The sequence below is a fragment of the Lissotriton vulgaris genome, chromosome 1_1 (assembly GCF_964263255.1).
Source record: "Lissotriton vulgaris chromosome 1_1, aLisVul1.2, whole genome shotgun sequence".
Classification (NCBI taxonomy): Eukaryota; Metazoa; Chordata; class Amphibia; order Caudata; family Salamandridae; genus Lissotriton; species Lissotriton vulgaris.
The window spans coordinates 1,664,169,659-1,664,186,584 of record NC_141685.1 but is presented as its reverse complement, the minus strand read 5'-3'; the positions used below and the strand labels follow the sequence as shown (position 1 = coordinate 1,664,186,584).

The 16,926-nt window shown below is 49.6% G+C and overlaps 1 protein-coding gene across 1 annotated transcript in view; it reads right to left on the bottom strand.

The window, feature by feature from the left end:
• Positions 1-16,926, bottom strand: part of NRF1 (nuclear respiratory factor 1) — a 525,835-nt gene that overhangs the window by 397,414 nt on the left and 111,495 nt on the right. Inside the window, exon 4 of the mRNA XM_086918900.1 lies at positions 1,260-1,386. Within this exon, the coding sequence (XP_086775026.1) occupies positions 1,260-1,386 (127 nt within the window). The remainder of the gene's footprint in view (positions 1-1,259; positions 1,387-16,926) is intronic.

The following is a 16,926-nucleotide window of genomic DNA, read 5'->3' as shown; positions in this document are numbered from 1 at the left end:
ACACACCTTTACACACACACACACACCTTTACACACACCCCCCCCACACACACACCCCTCCACACACACACCCCTCCACACACACACACACACACACCTCTCCACACACACACACACCTACCTACACACACACACCCCTACCTACACACACACCCCTACCTACACACACACACACACCCCTACCTACACACACACACACACACACCCCTACCTACAGACACACACACCCCTACCTACACACCCCTACCTACACACACACACACCCCTACCTACACACACACACACCCCTACCTACACACACACACCCCTACCTACACACACACACACCCTACCTACACACACACCCCTACCTACACACACACCTACACCCCTACCTACACATACACACACACCTACACACACACACACACACACCCCTACCTACACACACACACACACCCCCCTACCTACACACACACACACACACCTACACACACACACACCTACACACACACGCCCCTACACACACACACACCCCTACCTACACACACACCTACCTACACACACACCCCTACCTACACACACACCCCTACCTACACACACCCCCCTACCTACACACACCCCCCTACCTACACACACCCCCCTACCTACACACACCCCCCTACCTACACACACCCCCCTACCTACACACACCCCCCTACCTACACACACCCCCCTACCTACACACACACACCCCCCTACCTACACACACACACCCCCCTACCTACACACACACCTACACACACACACACACCTACACACACACACACACCTACACACACACACACACCTACACACACACACACACCTACACACACCCCTACACACACACACCCCTACCTACACACACACCCCTACCTACACACACACCCCTACCTACACACACACCCCTACCTACACACACACCCCTACCTACACACACACCCCTACCTACACACACACCCCTACCTACACACACACCCCTACCTACACACACACCCCTACCTACACACACACACCCCTACCTACACACACACCCCTACCTACACACACACACCCCTACCTACACACACACACCTACACACACACACCTACAATCATAAAACACACACACCTACACACCCACACACACCTACACAACAACACACACAACCTCCCCTAAGAGTGCATTATCCACTTTTAGGTAGAAAATCTACTTCTTTAACAAAGCCAGAACAATCCCCTAAAAATAGAAGGTAGTTGGCCTTCCCATCAACACTTACCACATTCTCCAGGGGTGCTGCGCCAAACACTTTGAAGATAGGATTCGGTTTGGATGGCGAAATGCACAGCACTATTGCCTGCTGACCAACTCTGGTAGTGTATTCATCCAGTGTGGCTCGTAATTTTCTGTAAAAGTTTCAAATTAAGCAAAAAAAAGGTAAGAGGATGGGCAAAAGAAAAAAATTATTGGGAAATGTACACAGCAAAACAATTTACAAACAGAAAGGTAGTTTAAAAAGTAAACTTGGAATTACAGGAGACTAATGTATAATACAGACATTTATTGGTGAATGGGGCACCAATCCAAAAGGGAAGGTAGTTTATCCGAAGAATGAAGCAAAAAAAGGCACCTATGTCAGAAAACATTACAAATCTTACAAAATAATGCCGGTTTTTAGAAGATTACTGCAAAAGAAAAACACTCTCCGACAAAAACACAGAGTAAGATAGTGTAAATGGGAAATGGCAAAAAATGTGTGCACTAATGTAGCAAAAAATTGACTATAGAAAGAATGTAGACTGAAACAAAATGATAGGAAATCGTGTAAACCACTGTAAATACTAAAATGAACAGCAGATGGAGGCTTAACAATTTGAATAAAATAGAGCTTCATTAGACTTATGGCCTCTCAGCCCAAAATGAGTCCACTTGTTGAACTAAAAGACTTAAGCTGGGAATTGCAATTTATGGATGCTATACGGTCAGGCAAGGTCAATAACCTCGTGCCACTAATGGGTCGATTTTCCTTTCAGTAAGACAGTTGTACAGAGACAGGTATATGTAGGAAGGTTTGAAAAACATTTTGTTGTTTGCAGAATTAGAAGGTATAGTTTCTTACCTGTAACTCCAGTTCTCTCGTAGGGGTATTTCCATGATAGTCATAAGAGTTGAATAGTCCCGCCCATCTGCGGGGACCCCGGAGCACTTTATCAAATATCATCTTAAGTGCTGAAGTTTGCCTTTCTTCAGGAAGGCCTTGAAAAGTCACTTAAGAAAGTCATAATGCAGGCAAGCACAAGGCTACAGTGGCCAGAATTTTGAATCTTGGAGTGGCAAAATAACAAGTTGCAATGAAATATGCGCCCAGTACCTGAACAATTTAAAAGGGCACCGAAAAAGAACATTCACAAACCCTGTTGCTATGTGAGAAACAGAGATGAAGTGCAAGGCAATGTATCAGATAGGCTGCCATTACAATCAGAAGAAAAAAGGAAGCTGTGTCTTTAAGATATGAGAGACCTCCAATGTCCCATCATGCTCAGCCAGAGGTAGTTACCTCAGTTATATTTGAAGGCTGTACTAGATGAGTAATAACGGAGTATGAAAATTGTCTGTCTACTCCATCCGGGAGGAGGGAGGGATGCTTTTGACTATCATGGAAATACCCCTAGGAAGGAACTGGAGGTACAGGTAAGAAACTATATCTTCTCTCGTAGGGGATTTCCATGTATAGTCATAAGCACTGACTAGAATAGCAATAGTACCCCCCCCCCCTCCCCCCCGAAGCGGTGGAGTAGACCAAAATACAAATGCATGAACACAGCCAGTCAAAGATTTTAAAGGGATGCTTGTCCTACTTGAGCATCTGCTCTAGCATTTGTCTCAAGGCAGTAGTGTCTAGTGAATGTGTGGATTTATCTCCACGTAGCTGCCTTGCAGATACCAGCCAAGGGGATGTTCCGCATTAAAGCCTTAGTGGCTGCCTTTCCTCTAGTGGAGTGAGCCTTAGGTCTACCAGAGAGATTTATTAGCTAGCTGATCAGAGGATGCGAGACGATCCATCTGGAGACTCACTTTTCGAAAGTAGCTAGACCAGCGCGAACTGGGCCATAATTAATAAATAGCTGCTGAAATTTGCAAATAGATTTGGTTTTATCCAGGTAGTATTTTAGCACTCTTTACATCCAGCAAGTGGAGAGCTCTCTCAGCTGAAGAAGGGTTTAGTAAAAAGGTGGGTAAAGAGATCATCTGATTTACATGAAAATCAGAGACCACTTTAGGAAGGAACCTGGGATGGGTACGAAACACTACCTTGGCAGAAACGGAATACTGTGTATGGCTCATGAGCGCAAAGGGCCTGTATCTCACTAACTCTCCTAGCTAAAGTTATGGCCACAAGGAAGGGAGTTTTCCAAGTGAGATGCTGAAGTGAAGCCTTATGAATCGGCGAGAAAGGAGGAAACAGGAGGCGAGAAAGCACTACATTTAGCTCCCATGGAGGAGAGGGGCGCCTAATTGGAGGGAAAACCTCCTTTAACCCCTCCAGGAAATCTTTAATGACTGGAATCCTGAATAAAGGTTTGTGAAGGGATTTTCCTGTATGTCGTTAGTGCAGACAGGTGGACTGACGTGTATTGGAGGCCAGATTTAGCAAGGTGTAGCAAATATGGGAGAATGACATCCTCCTGGCACGAAGTGGGATCGATCTGCCTGGAAGAGCATCAAATGCTAAATCTTTTCCATTTGAAGGAGTAGGCCCATCGTGAAGAAGGTCGCTTTGCTTCCATTAGAATGTCCAGACAGACCTGAGATAGGTTTAGATGACCATACTGCACTAAGGAGCCAAGCTGCCAAACTCCAGGAGGAGAGGTTGGGGTGTAGAAGTTGACCTCTGAACTTTTTGAGAAGGTCCTGCCTGCATAGCAGCCTGAGATGTTAAGGGATAAACCATAGAAGCAGGTCTGGGAATCACAGTAGTCTCTGCCATTGTGGCGCTATAGGATCATCTTGGCTGTCGTGGTGGACAGTTGGCGCATGCCTGCAGAGGTATTGGAGAAAAAGCGTACACAAATTGTTTGGACCAGTCGATCCTTCGAGCATTCCCCAATTAACTTGGATGTTAAAATCTGGTGGCCAAGTCGAGGCATTTTTTGTTTTCCGCTGTGGCAGGAAAATCTGTAGAGGGTGTGACCCACAAGTTGAAGATATCTTGTATGACCTCTTCCTTCAGTACCCACTTGTGGTTTTCTTAGAGAACCCTGCTAAGAGCGTCTGCTGGATGGTTTACACACCTGGGAGGCGTACAGCAATCAGGTTCAAGTTCCTGGTGAAAAGCCAGTACCAGATTGCTTCTCGTGACAGGGCTCTGGACTGTTACTTCCTGCTTGTTCAGGTAGTACATGGTGGTTGTATTGTCAGTCTGAACAAGAAGGGTGTTGGTCTTAAACGAAGGCTGAAACACCTTGAGTGCCAGGTGAACTGCACTGAGTTTCTGGAGGTTGATATGGTATGTCTGTTCTTTTAAGGAAAAATGTGCTGGTGATCCATGTGGACTCCCCACCCCAGCAGAGAGGTATCACTCACTATGGACCCTTGGTCCGAGACCTGCTCTCTCCCCCACAGCTCTGCTGTACTGTGCTGCACTAGAGCCCCACTCCGGTAGAGTTCGATACTGCTCTCTGCCAGTTCTGGCACCCCCTGCCCTGTGTTTGCATTTATTTTTCTCTGTTGTAATTTTGCTATGCGTTCTGCCATTGTGTTGTTGTAATCCTTGCCCTGTGTTTTGATTGTTGAATTCCTTTCCTTGTGTCTACATCACCTGTTGTATTCTTGCCCAGGTGGTTCTGTGCCTTCTGTTTATTCTCCCATATTGCGATTTCCCCCTTTGCCGCTCTCGCCCATCTACCCTCTCAGCCCCCCCTAACTGTTTTTCCCGCTCCTGCCTCCCAGCTGCTCCTCCCTCCCACCTCCCCTCATATGGAGGCCGTGCAGCGGACGCGCCTAAGGCAAGCCAGTCTAAGCCCGTCCGAGCTTGGACCGTGCCCATCGCCAGGACCCCTGGCCCCCGCAAGCGCCACAGCACCCGCTACGACTCCAGCGCCCTCCACGCACTCAACTCTGGACGATCACGCACCTGCTGCCTGGCTGCCCTGTAGCGCACCCAAGGACCCTTCTCCTGGCTGTATTGCAGCTTCAGCAGCATCCAGCCCGCCAACCCACCTACCAAAGAACCCAACTACCTCAGACTCCTCTTTCTGAACACCCGCTCCGCTCACAAACACGCTGTGGAACTCTGCGACCTACTGGACTCCAACAACCCAGACATCACCTTCCTGACGGAGACCTGGTTAAACCCCTCCTCGGCACCCGACATCGCCATAGCCATCCCGGAAGGCTATATGATCACCGGCAGGGATCGCACAAATGGAGCAGCAGGAGGAATCGTCATTGTCCACAGGAACACTCTCAAAGTCTCAACCATCACCGACGACACCCTCAGCACAGCTGAACATCTGCACTTCCAGATTCACACCGATCCCAACACCACCCTCGGACCCGGAGGACAGTTCAGTGACTCCATCACCGACCTAGTCAGCACACACGCCCTCGCCTCCACGGACTATATCCTCCTCAGGGACCTAAACTTCCACCTCGAGAAAAACAAAGACACCAACTCCACAACCCTGATCGACAACCTCGGACTCAAGACAGCTCGTGACTACACCCACCCACTCTGCCGGCCACACACTTGACCCCATTTTCTCGGCAAGCTCTCAAGTCTCCGTCAACCACACCACCGAGCTCCACTGCATCCACTTCACCTTCCGGAAACCCACCACGCACCACCGCACTCAACAGAAGCCACGTTGCTGCTGGAGCAAAGTCACAGAAGACCAGCTTTCCACCAACCTCCCCCGGAACCCACCCGCAAACCCGACCGACCCAGACACCGCCGCTCGCAAACTCAGACAGTGGATCAACTACTGCGCCAACACCCTTGCTCCGCTCAAGAAACCCTCCAACACCCACATCAGCAAGATAGCCAGCTGGTTCACCAAAGACCTCCAGGCCTCCAAGCGAACCTGCCGAAAACTTGAAAAAAACTGGATCCGTGAACGAACTCCGGAAAGCTGCACAGCCCACAAGAATGCCACCGCAGACACCACCACCTCATCAGATCCGCCAAAAGGACCTCCTTCAAAGACCGCCTAGACAACAACACTCAGAACAGCAAAGAGCTCTTTAACATTGTTAAGGAACTCTTCAACCCCAGCTCCAACACCAACTATATCCCACCTTCACAAGACCTGTGCGACTCCCTGGCCACCTTTTTCCATCGCAATATCGCAGACATCCACAACAGCTTCAACGTCGTCACCAACCTGGCAACCACCGAGATCCCCGCTACCACGAACACCACCCGCACCAACCGCCTGCTCGCCTGGATGAACATCAACGACACCATCAAGATCATGAACACTGTCCACTCCGGATCCCCGGAAGACCACTGCCCACACCACATCTTCAACAAAGCCAGCAGCACCATTGCACCCCATCTCCGGAAAACCATCAACATCTCCTTCGAGACAGCGACCTTCCCGGAGAACTGGAAGCATGCAGAGATCAACTCCTTACTCAAGAAACCCAAGACAGACCCCAAGTACCTCAAGAACTTCTGACCCATCTCCCTGCTCCCGTTCCCGGCGAAGGTCATCGAAAAGGCTGTCAAACTGACCAGCTTCCTCTAGGAGAACAGCATCCTGGACCTGTCCCAGTCCGGTTTCCGCAGCAACCACAGCACCGAAACTGCCCTCATCACCACCACCGATGTCATCAGGACCCTGCTAGACAACTGAGAAACCGCGGCACTCATCCTCCTGGACCTGTTAGCCACCTTGGACACGGTCTGCCACCGCACACTACAAAAATGCCTCCACGACGCTGGGATCCAAAAGAAAGCCCTGGACTGGACCACCTCCTTCCTCTACGGCATAACACAGAGTGTCCGCCTCCACCCCTTCCTGCATTTCGAAGCCACAGGGATAATCTGCGGCGCACCCCAAGGCTCATACCTCAGCCCAACGTTGTTCAACGTCTACATGGCGCCGCTCGCCCACGTCACACAACGGCACAACCTCAACATCATCTCCTACGCCGACGACACCCAGCTGATCCTCTCCCTCGCAAAGGACCCCCACACCACTAAAACCAACCTTCACAAAGGAATGAAGGCAGTCGCCAACTGGATGAGGAACAGCCGACAAACTGAACTCTAACAAGACTGAGGTCCTCATCCTCGGATCCACCCTCTCGGCCTGGGACGACTCCTGGTGGCGACTGCACAGGAACACCCCCAACCGCCACCGACCACGCACGCAACCTAGGGGTCATCCTCGACTCTACCCTCTCCATGACGAAGCAGGCCAACACTGTCTCCTCCTCCAACACCCTCTGCATGCTTCGCAGGATCTTCAAGTGGATCCCCACCGAAACAAGGACGGTCACCCAGGCCCTCGTCAGCAGTAGACTGGACTACAGAAACGCACTCTACGCAGGAGCCCCGGCCAAACTCCTGAAATGGCTCCAATGCATCCAGAACGCCATCGCATGCCTGATCCTAGACATTCCCCGCCGCAGCCACATTACATCCCACCTGAGAGACCTGCATTGGCTCCCTGTCAACAAGAGGATAACCTTCAAACTCCTCACCCATGTACACAAGGCACTCCACAACACCAGACCAGCATACCTCAACAGCCGACTCAGCCTCTACACCCCCACCCCCCAGCTCTGCTCCGCAGACTGCGCCCTCACAAATGTCCCCCCCATCCGAAGAGTGACCACCGACGGCAGATCATTTTCCCACCTCACCGCCAAGACATGGAACACTCTCCCCATCCCCAAACAGCAGACCTTCTGACCTTCAGAAGACTTCTCAAGACCTGGCTCGTCGAACAGTAGCAGCCTCCCCCCCAGCGCCTTGAGACACTCACGGGTATGTAGTGCGCTTTACAAATGCTGTGATTGATTGATTGATTGATTGATGGTCTGTGTTGGGTTCTGCTGGTGAAAAAGGATTCCTCTCAGAAGATTTTTCGGTGAACACAACCACTGGAGGGATTCCACAGCATAGTGGAAAGGCTGATCTTGTCCTCCCAGTTCCCTGAGAACTGGTTCCACTGATCCTCCAAGCACTCTGGAGAGAACGCATGTGAAGGCGAGCATAAGGAGTAAGATATGCAGGAGGCCCGCAAGTAGAGAAGAGAGAAGACTATGCGGACTATCTCCGGAGGTTGTGGCATTTCTGGAGAATGGATAAGAGTCGTTCCTCCGAAGGACACACTTTTTCTTGTAGCATGTCGATGGTAGCTCCTAAGTAAGGTAATGTCTGGACTGGTGTTCTCTTGGACTTTTGAAAGTTGATGTGAAGGCCTAGGCAATTGAGCAGACTGCAAGCCCACTGGAAAAGTTCTTGGACTTCTGGGAAACTGGAAGCCTTGATCAGCCAGTCATCCAGATAGGCACAAAGTGCTTTCTTAGATGAGCTGCTACCACAGCCAGTAATTTGGAAAATGTAATGGGTGCTGATTTGAGGCTGAATGAACCGCATATTGGTAGTGGTTCTGACCCACGATTAATCAGAGGTCTTTCCGATGTGACTTTATGATGGGAATGTGGAAAAAGCATTGTGAAGGTCTATTGAACAAAGCCAGTCTCCCTGTTGAACTTAAGGGTAAATTTGATGTAATGCCAGCATCCTGAAATTTCTTTCGGATCCTCTTGTTTGCGATTCGAAAATGGAGAGTAGGCCTGAACTATTGTCTGCCCTTTTTTGGTACGAGTAAGTACCTGGAATAAATTCCTTGGCCTCTTTGGTTTCAAGGGACCGATTCCACTGCGTTCTTTTGACATACCGTATTGACTTCCTTTTGTAGAAGTTTGGGATGTGGGCGACCTTGGTGGATGGTGGTGGGGCTGTGAATCTGAGACAATAGCCACGTTTGATAATATTCAAGACCCAGGCGACAGTTGCAATTCTTTGCCACTCTACCAGGTAATTTGCAATGCTTCCCCTACCGGAGTGTGTAATGGAAGAGAGGATTCAGGGTTTTGATGCCACGGGTTGTAGGCCTCCCTGGTTAGCTTGTTTAGAGGTATGTCAACTCTGTTGCTTGCGTTGAGACTGGTAGAGCTGTTGATACTGGTATGATCTTCTGTACTGCCATTGAGGGGTTTGAACCCTATGTGCCTAGAGAAACGACAGTGGTGGGGTTGGAATGGACGTCGCTGATCTTAAGGTTTCTCTAAACCGAGAGCTTTGAGAGTATCCATCTCCGTCTTCATTCTCGCCATTTCATCATCCGTGTTTGAGCCAAAGCGAGTAGAGCCAGAAAAGGGTCAATTCTGAAAACGCGTCAGGCTTGAGAGATGAGAGTCAAAGCGATGCACGTCTCCGTAGGGAGACTGTGACAAATCCACTGCTGCGCTGATGATCTGCTTGGAGACCATCGCTCCCCCCTGGACAACTTCCAGAAAATCCTCCCGGTCTTTTATTTATTTAAAAAGTTTTATATAGCACTGGCTAGACCAGGTGGTATCAGAGCGCTTTACATAAGGTTCAACAGAAATGATAAAATTACTTCAGTTACACGTTACATCAGTTACTAGAAAAACATTTCAAGAGTGTAGAAGACAAAATAAATGGAGTTTAGAGGGGTAAGGGGGTGGGATAAAGTTAGAAAGAATGGAGAAACGAAGGAGGGTCTGCCCCAAGTCCGGCTGGGTAGGTGACGACTGAGGGGGAAGCCCACAGTCCATCTCCTCTTTAGATATCAGGTAGCTCCACCGGGCATCAGCCAAACAGCTAGGTCTCAACGGGAAAACAATTAAAGAGCAAAAGCAGCAGCAGCAGGGAAGAAACGAGACAGATGTCAGAAGTCAGACTGGGTAGGTGACAGCCACGGCAGTGTGCCAGAGCCAACCTCCCCTATAGCTGTCGGTGCAGCTCCATCGGGAATCGGCTATGTATGCGTTTCGGGTCCCACCAGAATAGAGAGAGGAACAGGAGGTGATCCAGGAGGGGTAGGGAGGAGGAAAGTAAGGTCAGGAGAGACATCGGTCCTGGTGTTACTGGGGAGAGCCTTACGCAACGTTCTCCAGCTGGCCACTGGGAAAAAGATGGTAAGAGGAGAGGTGAGGAAGAGACAGACTCCAAGCTCAGAGCTCCTTGTGGTGAGAAGTCTCCCCTGGCAGCCATCTTAAGGTCAGGCAAGGAGTGAAAAGGTGTTCACTGCAAGACAGACTGGGAGTGCTTGAGAAGTCACACGCTCCCCCTGGAGCAGTCCCTCAGCTCTTCTCGGTGACCCTCTGCTGTGCCCCTCGCCCGCTGCCTTCTTCAGGCTCCAGTGGAGGCCCTCAGGGTGCGACTCCCACTGCTGCCCTCCGAGGCAGGCGTGGCTCCTGCTGCCCTGAGAGCCGCAGACGGTGCTGAAGGTGCGGGCAGCTCTGTTACTGCCCCTCGGTGCATGGTGGGGTCAGGCTCCTGTTGCCAGCCCTCCTCGAGGTGCGGACGACTTCCTTCGGCAGTGGGCAGATCCACCTCCCCAAGTAGGTCATGGACGAGGGTCCGGTTTAGAGGATAAGCTAGGTGTCGAAGCAGGTGGCGAGCGTTGAGGGCGATGTGCCAGGTACGCTCCTACCCCCCTTCCGAGACCCGTGGTGCAGATAGCACCATAATTTAAAGTGCAGAAGCACTCCTAAATCAGGAGTGGTGGGAATGGGCTGTTAGCTCTTCACCCCTTTTTCTCTTTGCACTTTTTCACTATTTTTTCACTTTCACGTCCCCAGGTTAGGGTGGACGATTAGAGAGTCCATACCGCCGGGGTTTACACTAGTCCTGACGAATGCCTAGGTAATTAAGACCACTTAAAAGGCTGAAACATGTTGACTGACTTAAACTCTGAATTAAAACCAAACCATTACCTTTGGCTGTAAATTCAGACACATATGACCATATTTTAACCGTGTCGTAGGGATCTATTAATAAAAAAAATAATTTTCAGATACCCTTTAGACATTTTTATAGTTATTCCTCACTGCACGCCCTATCACACAACCAGCTCCACAGTCTTCTGGCGTCGTAGCACACCAAAGAGGCACTCGGCATCTGAGGTGGGGCCCTATGATGAAGCATGACACTGACTAGGTCGGTGTGTGAGGGCTTTCCTATCCATCCAAATTGGGTGTGTAAACTTGTTCTTTACATGGCTCCGTCTTAATCTCCCTGCCTCTCCTTTTGTTTCTTTGTATATAATAGAATGTCCATGCGCATTGAAATACGTGGGCAGCACGAAGTGCGAACTTAAAAAACGAATTCTCGAGCATGTAATGGCAACAGTGAACTGTGATCGAAGCAATGCTGTCTCAAGACACATGGAAAAAGTACACAACAGCAATTGGAAAGAATTGAAATTCTATGCAATTGAAACAGTAGGATGTCATCCACGCGGTGGTGACCGCGAAAAGACCTTACGACAGAAGGAATCTAAGCATATCCTAAACTTTAGATCTTTAACCCCTCATGGTCTGAACCAGGATGAGAAACTGCATTACCACCTCTAGCTCACATTCGATTCCAGGAATATCCCACATGCTTTTTGGACTTTAATGTAATTCCTTCCCTCTAAAATGTATCATGAATTTTAAATAATCCTGCCCTTTTTGCATGTCACACACACATTATCACCACACCGCTAGGAAACATAATAGCAAGATACATACATACATTAACCCCTTCCGTGCGGGGCTGTTTGCCGCGCTGTGCTAGGGGCGGGGGGCGCGTACAGCGCCCCCATGCTCATGACTAGGTCAGCTCGTCATGAGCTACGGCGCTACGGTGCTCATGACGAGCTGAGCTCGTCATGGCCACACCCGTTCCAATGGAACGTTCAGCACAGCAGGGAAATCAGCCCAGCATGCGAGCGTTCCACGTAAAGGGCGAGGTCATGACGTGCTCAGCTCGTCAAGAGCACCGGAGCGCCGTAGCTCATGACGAGCTGACCTCGTCATGAGCACTCAAAGGGTTAATATTCATCACACATTAACATACACTGTATCCAGCCATGTTAGATACACATGCAGCCCTATTTTCTGTGGTGAAAGTATGAAATACCAACTACCCACTGGAGGGAACAAGCAGGAGATACGATCCAACATTTGAGAAAGCTCAAACAATGATAGAAAATATAGCTATTGATGTAGCAATAAGCCTTTATATAAAGACCCACTGGAAGGGATAAGCAGGAGATATAACAGATGGGTAGAGGACACACTCCCACGAATTTCATGGCGTAACACAACTGCATACCACACACTGAATGTGAATACAAACTGGACACAAGACTGACTAAATAGCAGTAAGATCGATCTGTGCACTACACATACCACAATGCTTAGCGGCGTGAAAGAGGAAGTCACGACGATCAGATGGTTTCCAGTTGTCAAAAATGTTTTTTTTCACATTTTATTTAAGCACGCATGAAACACAAACATTTGTAAAATACAGCCTCGTGAGAAAGCGGCATGGGCCGCGAAACACGTCGAGCAGATTGCTGGTTATGGGCTGTTATGAAGAGAATAAATAACAGAAACCTGTCTGGATTATTGGTCAATATTTATTGAGCTGGGAGTGCGAGAGACATTCTGCCTTTGCAGAAAACGGACTTGATTAATAGCAGCGAGACTCTGCTGCACTCGAAAACGCACCGCAAGAGAGCGCTCAGCTGTCCCTGCCTGGGCTTCAAAATTTGGCTATAGATATAGATATAGGCTTTGCTCATAATACCAAACCTCCACTGCACGTCCTTTCTTCAGAAACTATTGAGGTAACAAGGACTACTTGTGGTAGGCATAAAAACTAATGAAGAAAATAAGGATCGCTAACCCAGTGAATTGGTAACTAACCGCCCCCCCCCCACTCCCCCCCCCCTCCCCCCCAAAGGAAAATAGACCAAAATATGAGATGCAGAGTAAGGAAATGTATCAATAATGGGGGCGGCCTGAGTAAAAAGGGACAATTAGGAAGTGTGTCGACTAGAAGAAACAACTTAGTAATAAACATCATTTCTGATTTCCACATAGAAAGTTAAAAATAAACAGAAGGAAGCTTTGCAGAGACATGTCGGTTTGGGGGCAGGTAGGAGAACAGAGCAGATAAATGGTTAGTGTGGGAAAATTCATGTTGAAATCAAGGTGTTTAGTCTACTTTATTTGTACTGACCCACCTCCGTGAGCAAACTACTTCCAAGTGATCAAGTGAGACAAGAATTATAGGAGGGTTATGTACCACTCAAGAATTTTACAAAGACATCCAGCTGAATATGCTGACCACACCTTTCCGTGCTAGGCAGACCCAAAGGACACACATGACATATTATGATGTACAGCATTGCCGCTTACTGTACTTCAGCACTATAAAATCTCCAAGAGACTACAACCAATTAAGACTTAGACGCAACACTGGTGTTTCTTTAGCCCAAAAAGGAATTGTATGTCTGTGTTTTGTGGCCTGAAGTCTTCCATTGGTATAGATAGCTAGACCAAAGCTGCAGTGTAAGAGCAAGTTATGTACTTTCATGATTATGTTAAACACTGGTCTATATATTCCAATCCAAACTGCTAATTGTTTATTTACCTGGTAAATGCTGCTACGATCAGTATGTCCTGTCAAAATGCTCATTTCAAATGAATAAGCACTATCCTCCATCAGACCTTTGAAATCAAGGTCTGTGGCTGAAACAAATTGGAGCTCCTCTTTACCCTCCGAGTCAGAATCCCTTTTTAGGTTTTGCCTCGCGAAAAAGATGCGCTCTGCGCATCTTTTTTGCGCAGGCAAAAACCTAATGAGTACTGTGTGTGGGTTTGGGTCGGCCCTCGTCATTCATTGGCTGGCTCCATAAATGGAGCCTAGCCATTGGACGAGGGGCCTGTCCGTCAATGCCGGACCAGACACGGGGGCGTTCCCGAGATTCTTTGGCTTTTGCCGACGTCATGCGACGTCAGCCGAAAGCCGGGAACGCCCCCGAATCCGGTCCGGCATTGCCGGCACCCGCCTTCCTGCTCCGGCCGTCTTCTGCGTCTCTCCTCCCCCTTTCCCGCCCCCTCCCGCCCTCCCGCTCATTAATACCTGCTGCAGTTCAAGAATGCTTCCGAACCTGGAGGCCAAATTAATGACAGGCCATTCTACGAGAATCCTATCAATGGAGTGCTTAACTTTCTGTAGATTTAACATCTGAAAGCATTTGATCATATCACTGGGCAGTGGAGACAACGGGGTCCGGTTTGCAGAATACACCATTTAAATCAGAATTTCGCCTTTGACAATAAATTATGACGTAATGCAGCTAACACAAATGTAACGTGTGAAACTGCAGACTGTTATGTTCAGCCAGGATTTTAGGACTGTTACTCTGCACTGTGAAATACTTTTTTTCGCATCAGAGTGGAGCTTCAGAGTGGAGCTTCAGAGTGGAGCTTCAGAGTGGAGCTTCAGAGTGGAGCTTCAGAGTGGAGCTTCAGAGTGGAGCTTCAGAGTGGAGCTTCAGAGTGGAGCTTCAGAGTGGAGCTTAAGAGTGGAGCTTCAGAGTGGAGCGTGGAGCTTAAGAGTGGAGCTTCAGAGTGGAGCGTGGAGCTTCGAGCTTCAGAGTGGAGCTTCGAGCTTCAGAGTGCAGAGTGGAGCTTCGAGCTTCAGAGTGCAGAGTGGAGCTTCGAGCTTCAGAGTGCAGAGTGGAGCTTCGAGCTTCAGAGTGCAGAGTGGAGCTTCGAGCTTCAGAGTGCAGAGTGGAGCTTCGAGCTTCAGAGTGCAGAGTGGAGCTTCGAGCTTCAGAGTGCAGAGTGGAGCTTCGAGCTTCAGAGTGCAGAGTGGAGCTTCGAGCTTCAGAGTGCAGAGTGGAGCTTCGAGCTTCAGAGTGCAGAGTGGAGCTTCGAGCTTCAGAGTGCAGAGTGGAGCTTCGAGCTTCAGAGTGCAGAGTGGAGCTTCGAGCTTCAGAGTGCAGAGTGGAGCTTCGAGCTTCAGAGTGCAGAGTGGAGCTTCGAGCTTCAGAGTGCAGAGTGGAGCTTCGAGCTTCAGAGTGCAGAGTGGAGCTTCGAGCTTCAGAGTGCAGAGTGGAGCTTCGAGCTTCAGAGTGCAGAGTGGAGCTTCGAGCTTCAGAGTGGAGCTTCAGAGTGGAGCTTCAGAGTGGAGCTTCAGAGTGGAGCTTCAGAGTGGAGCTTCAGAGTGCAGAGTGGAGCTTCAGAGTGGAGCTTCAGAGTGCAGAGTGGAGCTTCAGAGTGGAGCTTCAGAGTGCAGAGTGGAGCTTCAGAGTGGAGCTTCAGAGTGCAGAGTGGAGCTTCAGAGTGGAGCTTCAGAGTGCAGAGTGGAGCTTCAGAGTGGAGCTTCAGAGTGCAGAGTGGAGCTTCAGAGTGGAGCTTCAGAGTGCAGAGTGGAGCTTCAGAGTGCAGAGTGGAGCTTCAGAGTGCAGAGTGGAGCTTCAGAGTGCAGAGTGGAGCTTCAGAGTGCAGAGTGGAGCTTCAGAGTGCAGAGTGGAGCTTCAGAGTGCAGAGTGGAGCTTCAGAGTGCAGAGTGGAGCTTCAGAGTGCAGAGTGGAGCTTCAGAGTGCAGAGTGGAGCTTCAGAGTGCAGCTTCAGAGTGGAGCTTCAGAGTGGAGCTTCAGAGTGGAGCTTCAGAGTGGAGCTTCAGAGTGGAGCTTCAGAGTGGAGCTTCAGAGTGGAGCTTCAGAGTGGAGCTTCAGAGTGGAGCTTCAGAGTGGAGCTTCAGAGTGGAGCTTCAGAGTGGAGCTTCAGAGTGGAGCTTCAGAGTGGAGCTTCAGAGTGGAGCTTCAGAGTGGAGCTTCAGAGTGGAGCTTCAGAGTGGAGCTTCAGAGTGGAGCTTCAGAGTGGAGCTTCAGAGTGGAGCTTCAGAGTGGAGCTTCAGAGTGGAGCTTCAGAGTGGAGCTTCAGAGTGGAGCTTCAGAGTGGAGCTTCAGAGTGGAGATTCAGAGTGGAGATTCAGAGTGGAGCTTCAGAGTGCAGAGTGGAGCTTCAGAGTGCAGAGTGGAGCTTCAGAGTGCAGAGTGGAGCTTCAGAGTGCAGAGTGGAGCTTCAGAGTGCAGAGTGGAGCTTCAGAGTGCAGAGTGGAGCTTCAGAGTGCAGAGTGGAGCTTCAGAGTGCAGAGTGGAGCTTCAGAGTGCAGAGTGGAGCTTCAGAGTGCAGCTTCAGAGTGCAGCTTCAGAGTGCAGCTTCAGAGTGCAGCTTCAGAGTGCAGCTTCAGAGTGCAGCTTCAGAGTGCAGCTTCAGAGTGCAGCTTCAGAGTGCAGCTTCAGAGTGCAGCTTCAGAGTGCAGCTTCAGAGTGCAGCTTCAGAGTGCAGCTTCAGAGTGCAGCTTCAGAGTGCAGAGTGCAGCTTCAGAGTGCAGAGTGGAGCTTCAGAGTGCAGAGTGGAGCTTCAGAGTGCAGAGTGGAGCTTCAGAGTGCAGAGTGGAGCTTCAGAGTGCAGAGTGGAGCTTCAGAGTGCAGAGTGGAGCTTCAGAGTGCAGAGTGGAGCTTCAGAGTGCAGAGTGGAGCTTCAGAGTGCAGAGTGGAGCTTCAGAGTGCAGAGTGGAGCTTCAGAGTGCAGAGTGGAGCTTCAGAGTGCAGAGTGGAGCTTCAGAGTGCAGAGTGGAGCTTCAGAGTGCAGAGTGGAGCTTCAGAGTGTCAAGAGCAATGCCAATAGCTCTAACTTTAACAAAGGCAAAACCATTGCATTGTAAATGCTTGTTAAAAAGGTGTGACTTGTGTCTTTGTAAGACTCGCCTATATTGTGTTTTTTTCCAGCACCCTTTGAGCTTCCCTGCAGGATATTATTTAAGACCCGAGGACTGGAGGCCTGACCTCCTAGAACTTGAGGGAAATTAAGCTGAAGGATTCGATGAC